Below are 10,844 nucleotides of genomic sequence, written 5' to 3'. Positions count from 1 at the left end.
CGTGAAGCGGTTCTACAGCTTTGGAAAGGTAGAGCATTTTGCGTTAATTAATAGGCAAGTTGTCATGTTGCATTATTTCACTAACGTCTAAATATGCCGGGTGTTGAACTAGTTAACACGCTGCAATATACTCGTATTTGGTATCAGATTAAAGATCTTGCTATGAGGATTACAAATATGTCTTTATTATTGTGGCCGACATTCCAGGAGCGAATCTACAGCTTGAGAAATGTGGAGACGTTTTGCGTTAATTAATATTCGCGGTACTTAACTGACATGTTTATATATATCTAATTTTCATGAAGTTAACACGCTACAATTTACTTGTGTTTAGTATCGTCTTAAAGATCTTGTTCTGAGGATTACAAATATGGTTTTATTATCTTGGTCCAAATTCGTGAAGCGGTTCTACAGCTTTGGAAAGGTAGAGCATTTTAGCGTTAATTAATAGGCAAGTTGTCATGTTGCATTATTTCACTAACGTCTAAATATGCCGGGTGTTGAACTAGTTAACACGCTGCAATATACTCGTATTTGGTATCAGATTAAAGATCTTGCTATGAGGATTACAAATATGTCTTTATTATTGTGGCCGACATTCCAGGAGCGAATCTACAGCTTTGGAAAGGTAGAGCATTTTAGCGTTAATTAATATTCGCGGTACTTAACTGACATGTTTATATATATCTAATTTTGATGAAGTTAACACGCTACAATTTACTTGTGTTTAGTATCGTCTTAAAGATCTTGTTCTGAGGATTACAAATATGGTTTTATTATCTTGGTCCAAATTCGTGAAGCGGTTCTACAGCTTTGGAAAGGTAGAGCATTTTTGCGTTAATTAATAGGCAAGTTGTCATGTTGCATTATTTCAATAACGTCTAAATATGCCGGGTGTTGGACTAGTTAACACGCTGCGATATACTCGTATTTGGTATCAGATTAAAGATCTTGCTATGAGGATTACAAATATGGTTTTATTATTGTGGTCCAAATTCGTGAAGCGGTTCTACAGCTTTGGAAAGGTAGAGCATTTTTGCGTTAATTAATATTCGCGGTACTTAACTGACATGTTTATATATATCTAATTTTGATGAAGTTAACACGCTACAATTTACTTGTGTTTAGTATCGTCTTAAAGATCTTGTTCTGAGGATTACAAATATGGTTTTATTATCTTGTCCAAATTCGTGAAGCGGTTCTACAGCTTTGGATAGGTAGAGCATTTTTGCGTTAATTAATATTCGCGGTACTTAACTGACATGTTTATATATATCTAATTTTCATGAAGTTAACACGCTACAATTTACTTGTGTTTAGTATCGTCTTAAAGATCTTGTTCTGAGGATTACAAATATGGTTTTATTATCTTGGTCCAAATTCGTGAAGCGGTTCTACAGCTTATGAAATAGTTTTCTTTTTTGGTTTAATTAATTTGTGCGTTATTTAAATGAGATGTACTTATGTCTGATTTTGAAGTAGTGGTAAACACGCTGCAATCATTTTTCATTGGGTACCATTTTAAAGATGTGATTCTGAAGATTGGAAAGATGTTCTGATTATCGTGGCACAAGTTCGAGGAGAGAATCTACGGCTTATGAAAAGAACAACACTTTTGTGCTATGTAATTTGTTGCAATATAGAACATATGTGTCTTATTTATTTCGTCGAATTGTTGAGTTTATGCTAATTTATGCAAACGTCATTTTAAGAATTTCACGGTTTAAAACCTTTGTCGTATCCTGTGTTTGCGTCTTTCTTGACTGACCGTTGAATCGTTGATGTCAACGGTTTTCCTGTATTATCGAAGCAATCATTACTTTTGCGAGAAAAGTTAATTCAGGATTATATTTAAATCTTTTGTGCTCTTCTCGTTTTCGTGTAACGCTAAATGATGAAGGTACGTTATCGCTTCTTCTTGTCTTACGGTCGTTTATGTCCTTTATCATTCCCTGCATTTGTTTGTGCTTTTCAGCGCACTGTTGGTCGTCCATCGAAATACACGTTTGACGTGAATGCAATTGTTGCAGCTATGTCACATGTGTCTGGCGACCAAAACGATTCTTACAGAAAGTCAAATAGCTTCTGGGGAAAAATTTTAGTTGAACTTGGGATTAGAAACAAATTGCTTGCACGGAGAAACCTATATCTTCGCTGGCACGATAACCGGAATGGCATGCGATCTGCAATCGAGCATGGGCGATTAGAGGTACGCAAAGGATATTTAATTTCATGTATTGATCATTCGTTTGACAGTAAACGGTTTATGAATTTTGGGCGGTTTGAAAATTATCTTAAACTTTCTGATTGGTTGTTTGTGTAAAGATTACGAATTAATTATTTTTCAAAACGTAATGACCGTTTGAATATTTGTGATATCTTCTGCGCATGCGCTGATTGATAACCGATGTTTGTGCTTGAGAATTATTCAAAGCGAAAGCAAGCCCAAAAATTTTCTGCGAACTTAAATTAAAATGCAATTTGTCATTTGAGTTATTAAGATTGTTGTATTTTTGCTGTATTTGATACGTCGCTCGCTCAGTGCATTGCGATGGAAAATTTATAGCATTTTGTACTTCGTGATGTTATCCGTACAACAAAGACCTTGTATAATTCATCGATATATAGTTGCATTATATGAAGCGTTAATCCTCACTTAAAGACGAAATAAAAGTTACATCGTCGAAAATATCGCTAACCTATTTATGTAAAACGCAAAAGTTACAAGCGTTTTGAATTATCGGTTGGGTGGAATATGTACAGTTCAGAAAATTGTTTTAAAAGAGTTTTTGAGGATAAAGTATTCACAGCAAAAATGGTTTTCGATGCACGATCTTTTGGACTTCACTTTTCTCAATAAGCACAGTCACGTGACATGCAATGTAATGAAGGGCGTCTTGTAAATGCAGAATAGTTTAGATAGTTATCGGACCCACATGTGTGCATCGCTTAACTTTGTTTTTAAGGCTATTGCACTATTTTTTAAGGGATTAGCTCCATAAAAATTTGCGTGTATCCATACCATAGGCAACATATGCCTCACTTGCACTAAATTATGTAATAATTCAATTTTTAATTAAGGTATTTAAGTGGCTATATGCAAATAAATACATTGATAATGTACACTCTATCGGGAATGATTTATGCAAAAAGTTTTGATTTGGGTAATGCATTTCCATAAATCTGGGACTGACGGCAATCGTATTTTTCAACTTCATTTTTAATCTGAAATGTCTAAATGTCCAAGAAACGTTGTTTTTTGGCATATTATTTACATATTTGGCTATTTATGTCCAATCAATTTTAGTCAATTCATCTTTTGAGCGTAACGTCAGTGAACATTGATTATGGAGACATTGTATTGTAGCACATTTATCAACTGCGTTAACTATTTCTTTTCTTTGTTCTTCTTGGCGGCGCTTCCAGCATTCCTGTTGGGGGTATGGTGGGGGGAGGAGGGGAAGGTCATTAGGAACCTCACACCTTTTTTGTAGCATGTGACAGGGATTTGAAAACGCGTAATCTTGGAAGTCTCACATTCTGTATAGATAGGACGCATGCTTATGGCCTTTAAAATAAAAGAGAATATTTACGTCGAATAGATGTCGCATATCCTTGCTGTAATGTGAGGAGGGCGGTGGCAGGTGAAACTTGAGTCTACAAATATAAGGTTCATGCAAGTTAAAATCGGTTGCTCATGTGTTCAGAGAATATTCTAACCATTTTAGGTGCCCAAATATAAATCTTTATATAAATTTTTTGATTTTTTAGATCTTTAGACATAACGTAATGGTTGAATTGTAAATATTTCAATATTGTTGTAATCATTAATATCGCCTTTTTTTATTTTAAGCATATTTAATTATTAATATCTTGAAATAGTTTATTACAGTATTAATAATGATGGTACTATTTGCTTTGTTCTAATCCAGACCATACTTCAAATTAAATCAGTGTTTCCTCTGATGCACTCAATTTAATATAATACACTTGTTTGCATTTTTTAGTTATCAAATGCTGAAGATCTGTTAGCTAGCCATGACAATAAATATAATGATAATGCGCATCACCCGTCGTCGGGTCGCGAGTTTTTGCCATTTTTAGAGTCCCGACCATTTAACACTCATAGTGGTGAATGCGCAGGAAACGACCATTATGATTTTGGCCAATCAGCGACTGACAGTGATGAGGCTAGCGAGGAATTCGACATGGTCACTACCCAGAAGCATTTAACTGGAGATATTCATTACACTAAAGAAAGTGAACATGGAGATGCATCTTCCATTAAACAAGATTCAAAAAAAGAAGTTTCAAGCAGACACACCAACAATGTGGTCAAAACCTTAGCACAATCCAATAAAGAAAACAAATGCATAAAACGTAGAAGATGCATACCGAAAGCCCATACTCCAGAAAGGAACAACCAAAACTATGGTGTCTCTGTCAAAAAGAAGATGTTGGAATCTATATTTTGTGCGATGAAAAGAAAGAAGGTTGTCTGGAGTTTTATCATCCAGAATGCGTTGGTTTACCTCATCTTAAAACAAAGAAACAACTCGAAAAATACAGTAATTGTATAGACGGCAAATCTTATATCTGTCCTAGTTGTGCTAGCAAAAAATCCCGCAATAAATACCGTCCACAAGAACTGCTGTCACTTTCAGACAAAGAAACTGATGACAATGATCCAATGCACGTTTTTGGCACAAATGATATTCACGAGGAGGGTGTCCTGGAGTCACATGGAGAAATGGAAGACGTGGTCGATAACAGAGAATGTAATGTACTTTTACATCCTTCTTCACCGTGCATTGATGAAAAAGATGAAAACATATGTATTTCAGATCGTGTATCTTACAGCATGGAAAGTAGTCCGTCGATTGAGAAAGTCATTTATCACTCTGACGAATTTCAAAAATGTCATTCCTATGATTATAAGGAAGAGGAAAAAGTACAACTGACTGACTTCTCAAGCAAGTGGCGCGATGATTGTAATGATAAAAAAGTATCATCTCCCTCAGCATTTTTTGCAAAACTTTGACCGTTAAGCGAAACTCCAGAAATCAATAAATGTACACAGAGTAGACGTCCACCGTCATCATTCTTAAATTTTTTTCATAAAGGTAGTAAGAAAAAGAGAGCTTCTAAAAATCGCCCTAACGCGTTTTTAACGAAAGAGGCAGCTAAATTATGGCTAGATATGTCGGCAGAGGACAAGTTCCGCTTCAAGGATACAAGTATGTTGACGAAAAACAAACAAAGTAAAGACAGCGAGCGTACGAAATCCAGCAAATCCATTGGTACGTCGCACAAGATGCACGTGTCTTTGCTAAGAAAAAATTAACAAGAGGTTTAATCAATAAGGGTAACGATTGCTGGTTGAACAGTCTTCTGCAATGTTTGCATGCATTAAAAGTTGAATACCCCGAAACAACGACAAAATGTAATCCAACTGTAGTGAAAGTACTGAATAAAACCTTGCGAATATTAAAAAACACGAATGACAAACCTTTGTATCCACAACAGCTGCACGACATTTTTAATAAGTATTTTGGTTATGCGAGTGGCCAACAACACGATATTCACGAGAGTTTTATAGTTTTGCATGAACATTGTGACGCAGGCTCCTTTAGAGGAACGTACAACATAGAAAATTTGTGATGTATGTGGAAAAACTCGGTTGCATGATGAGGAAACCTTCATGACGCTTTTTGCTTCCGTTGACAATGGCAACAAAACCTTAACAGAAAAAATCGAAGAGAGTTTAATCGATTCTGTATTTACACACTGTAGCACATGCAGTGTGAGGACGAATCACGTTCGCATAGGTGAACTCAAAACACTGCCTAAAATTTTATGCCTTGGTTTCAAAAGATTTGTTTCAAATGGATCAGAAGTTACGAAGAGTTGTCAGAGAGTTCCACTGCCATTAAAATTAACATTGCAGAATGATGGTGCATCGGCCACTTATCAATTATCCTCATGTGCATTGCATTACGGCTCAGGTATTGACGTTGGCCATTACACAGCTGTAATATTCAAAGATGGAAGAGTTTATGAGGTCGACGATACATTCGTCTCTGATATATCACAAAAGTGGAAGCAAACGTCGAAAACAAGCCAGAGGAAATAAGTGAGTTTAAACTAATGACACACTTGTTCGCACAAATTATATGTTGATTTTATTACTTTATTATTTCAGAATGTAACACATGCAATGACGTGGGGCACGCCCCCGAAGATTGCCCTAGCAAACCGCGTCGAGGGACGCGGGTGCCAGGAGAGGCGGACGGCGGCGTCCCCAATGGCGAGGTCGCGGAATTTCGCGTGGAAGGGCGTGGAAGAGGGCGTGGCCAAGTTGTTATCAATATATTTACAAGGTAGAACGATTTTCATTAAACATATATCAAACAAAAAGATTAAAAGTTACTTCATCAATTAAGTAGTGAAGCTTTTAAACTGTATTAGCACAGAATAAAAAGAAAACATTCTGATTCTGACTCTATTCGATCAATCAAAACAAAACTTATTTCAAAACAATGCAAAAATAAATATGATTTTCTTTTGTTATCTCACATTGTTCTTACCATCTTTGCAGGGACTAAGGAGGTTAGAAAGTCTTAACCAAGAGGAAAAAAAAGTTCAAAAATAAAAATTGAAAAGTATCTTTCCTGTGTCCAATCATTATTTACTTTCATTATCATTAAATTCGCCCGGATGGAGAGCAAATTCAGGTCCCCGTTGTATTGCGACCTTGTTTCGTGAAGCACTAAAAAAGTATACACGAAGAAGCCCAAACCATTGTGCCATCTGACATCCAGTTTTTGTTTGGCTCGTTAAGGAAATTAAGTTCTTAAGGAAATTTATTAACTAAAACGTTGAAAAATGTTTTTTACGAGCTGTTATTGTAATTACATGTTGTTTATAAGCTATATGATATGTCCATTCAAAGAAACAACAAACAAAACATTTTTCTTCCTATTGTAATCCTCGGAACAAGATCTCTAAGCTGATACCAAACACGAGTTTATCACAGCGTGTTAACTAGTTCAAAATCCTGCATGCCTATTAATTAACGCAAAAATGCTCCACCTTTCCAAAGCTGTAGAACCGCTTCACGAATTTGGACCAAGATAATAAAACCATATTTGTAATCCTCAGAACAAGATCTTTAAGACGATACTAAACACAAGTAAATTGTAGCGTGTTAACATCAAAATTAGATATATATAAACATGTCAGTTAAGTACCGCGAATATTTAACGCAAAACGTCTCCACATTTCTCAAGCTGTAGATTCGCTCCTGGAATGTTCACAATAATAAAGACATATTTGTAATCCTCATAGCAAGATCTTTAATCTGATACCAAATACGAGTATATTGCAGCGTGTTAACTAGTTCAACACCCGGCATATTTAGACGTTAGTGAAATAATGCAACATGACAACTTGCCTATTAATTAACGCAAAATGCTCCACCTTCCAAAGCTGTAGAACCGCTTCACGAATTTGGACCAAGATAATAAAACCATATTTGTAATCCTCAGAACAAGATCTTTAAGACGATACTAAACACAAGTAAATTGTAGCGTGTTAACTTCATGAAAATTAGATATATATAAACATGTCAGTTAAGTACCGCGAATATAAATTAACGCAAAACGTCTCCACATTTCTCAAGCTGTAGATTCGCTCCTGGAATGTCGGCCACAATAATAAAGACATATTTGTAATCCTCATAGCAAGATCTTTAATCTGATACCAAATACGAGTATATTGCAGCGTGTTAACTAGTTCAACACCCGGCATATTTAGACGTTAGTGAAATAATGCAACATGACAACTTGCCTATTAATTAACGCAAAAATGCTCCACCTTTCCAAAGCTGTAGAACCGCTTCACGAATTTGGACCAAGATAATAAAACCATATTTGTAATCCTCAGAACAAGATCTTTAAGACGATACTAAACACAAGTAAATTGTAGCGTGTTAACTTCATGAAAATTAGATATATATAAACATGTCAGTTAAGTACCGCGAATATTAAGTAACGCAAAACGTCTCCACATTTCTCAAGCTGTAGATTCGCTCCTGGAATGTCGGCCACAATAATAAAGACATATTTGTAATCCTCATAGCAAGATCTTTAATCTGATACCAAATACGAGTATATTGCAGCGTGTTAACTAGTTCAACACCCGGCATATTTAGACGTTAGTGAAATAATGCAACATGACAACTTGCCTATTAATTAACGCAAAAATGCTCCACCTTTCCAAAGCTGTAGAACCGCTTCACGAATTTGGACCAAGATAATAAAACCATATTTGTAATCCTCAGAACAAGATCTTTAAGACGATACTAAACACAAGTAAATTGTAGCGTGTTAACTTCATGAAAATTAGATATATATAAACATGTCAGTTAAGTACCGCGAATATTAATTAACGCAAAACGTCTCCACATTTCTCAAGCTGTAGATTCGCTCCTGGAATGTTGGCCACAATAATAAAGACATATTTGTAATCCTCATAGCAAGATCTTTAATCTGATACCAAATACGAGTATATTGCAGCGTGTTAACTAGTCCAACACCCGGCATATTTAGACGTTAGTGAAATAATGCAACATGACAACTTGCCTATTAATTAACGCAAAATGCTCTACCTTTCCAAAGCTGTAGAACCGCTTCACGAATTTGGACCAAGATAATAAAACCATATTTGTAATCCTCAGCACGCTCTTTAAGACGATACTAAACACAAGTAAATTGTAGCGTGTTAACTTCATGAAAATTAGATATATATAAACATGTCAGTTAAGTACCGCGAATATTAATTAACGCAAAACGTCTCCACATTTCTCAAGCTGTAGATTCGCTCCTGGAATGTCGGCCACAATAATAAAGACATATTTGTAATCCTCATAGCAAGATCTTTAATCTGATACCAAATACGAGTATATTGCAGCGTGTTAACTAGTTCAACACCCGGCATATTTAGACGTTAGTGAAATAATGCAACATGACAACTTGCCTATTAATTAACGCAAAAATGCTCTACCTTTCCAAAGCTGTAGAACCGCTTCACGAATTTGGACCAAGATAATAAAACCATATTTGTAATCCTCAGAACACGATCTTTAAGACGATACTAAACACAAGTAAATTGTAGCGTGTTTACCGTATAAAAACCGTACTATCTTGAATCCTGTGGTACCTTCACAGTCGACTTTGCACGGCTGTAGATTCGCTCCACGAATTTGGACCAAGATAATAAAACCATATTTGTAATCCTCAGAAAACGTACTTTCGGATGTTACCAAACACAAGTATTTTCCAGCGTGTTTATTTCTTGAAAATTAGGCCTTTTTAGATGTCAACATTTATGCATTGTAAACATCGCGCAATTATTTAACGTAAAGAGACAAAAGCGGAAGTAGTCTTTAAAAGGCTGTAGATTTGCTCCAAGACTTTCGACCAAAATAAAAATAGTATAATCCTTGTCCAAATAACTTGGTCTTTACAACGGCACCAAACACGTGTGCATGTTTTGCTTTTTTGTAGCAAAAAATACGGTTTTTTTCTATTTTGTTTCTGAAACTGATGTTATTTAATAACATTAAAATGAATGTGGTGTCAACTTCACACTTTATGCTAATTTTGAATGTTGTGGTGAATCCTGTGGTGAATGTAAGGATGAATGTCAGGATGAATCCTGTGGTACCTTCACAGTAGTATTTTTATAAGCATGATAGAAACTAAACTACAATCAGATGGAATTTATGGAAATCTTTTACAAATTCATATGTTGACATGAATGCTGCTTTCCAAACTTGGAGTTTTTTCAAGAGGGTGAAAAATTTATGGATGAATTGTAAATGCTTGGCAAAGACGATCTCGCGAGCGACATTTCAGTCATTGATGTTCAAAAGCAAGCCAACATTGTTTTGAGTTTTATCAGCAGAAATTTACATCGAAAATCGTAAGTAAAGGACAAGTGAAGTGTATGCATGAATGCAATATATCAAAGTCAATTTATGCGAGTGTGTGATGCGATTTATGTTAATATGGCGTATGGTAAGCAGATTGATGCTTCTAAAATTGTTGTTGCCGAAGGACTTTTAGCTATGATTTCTTTAATGCTTGGGGAATCGTGGCCGTTATATGGCAGCGAAATCCTACATTTCTGCAAATATATTTCAATGGACAAAAAATCTGTAGCCATAAGGTGCCATACTATTATTTACTTTATCATAAACAAATGTTTGGGGCTTTTCAGTTTATGATCATTGATCATTCAATCATTGGACAGTTATACTACATATTGTTTAAGATTTGAGAAAACTAACATTGATTACATGAGAAGCTGTTTACTATAACCTGTGATTTTGAGTCTTATGATCCATGAAGCTTTTTTATTTTGACAATTTGACTGGAATGGTATTAAACCTGAGTATTTCACATACATGAAATGTTGTCCCATGTCACATATTGTCCCCTTTTCTAACTGAAAACCTCATGTAGAGATGTAAAGATGTGTTAATCTACAGCTCATACCAGATTGTTTGCCATAAATTCCAAAGGGCTATTGATGTATGAATAGCATTTTCTATAAAGTAAAAAATGTCTTCCAATGTATGCAGATAAACCTTGAAATTTGGCAAAACAGCAAAGTATTTTTCATGATCACTAGGTAATTTTTCTGATGATCAGTATAATTTCTAAACTAAATTATTTCAGATTTACATTTAAACGAGCTTTGATCATATGAAAAGATATTTATCATAACCAGTAAGCATGACACATGAACCAATTTTAACATTCATGTAATTATATAATTAA

General features: G+C 35.2%; 1 protein-coding gene across 1 annotated transcript; it reads left to right on the top strand.

The window, feature by feature from the left end:
* Positions 1-1,349: 1,349 nt before the first annotated feature.
* LOC124445234 lies at positions 1,350-5,041 on the top strand. Its single transcript, XM_046995939.1, has 4 exons — positions 1,350-1,900; positions 1,976-2,209; positions 4,008-4,456; positions 4,606-5,041. The coding sequence occupies exons 1-4, from the start codon at positions 1,892-1,894 to the stop codon at positions 5,039-5,041; spliced, it is 1,128 nt and encodes a 375-aa protein (XP_046851895.1). The 5' UTR covers positions 1,350-1,891.
* The last annotated feature ends 5,803 nt before the right edge of the window (positions 5,042-10,844 follow it).

Source organism: Xenia sp. Carnegie-2017, unplaced genomic scaffold, assembly GCF_021976095.1.
Source record: "Xenia sp. Carnegie-2017 unplaced genomic scaffold, XeniaSp_v1 HiC_scaffold_22, whole genome shotgun sequence".
Classification (NCBI taxonomy): domain Eukaryota; kingdom Metazoa; phylum Cnidaria; class Anthozoa; order Malacalcyonacea; family Xeniidae; genus Xenia; species Xenia sp. Carnegie-2017.
Note: the sequence above shows the minus strand (reverse complement) of the source record. Positions and strands in the feature narration are given on the sequence as shown.

Excerpts from the sequence above, each read along its gene's own strand:
- LOC124445234 (XM_046995939.1), top strand. Across the intron at positions 2,210-4,007 it reads TCGAGCATGGGCGATTAGAG|TTATCAAATGCTGAAGATCT; the intron begins GTACGCAAAGGA and ends TGCATTTTTTAG. Across the intron at positions 4,457-4,605 it reads GTCTCTGTCAAAAAGAAGAT|TTGTGCTAGCAAAAAATCCC; the intron begins GTTGGAATCTAT and ends TATCTGTCCTAG.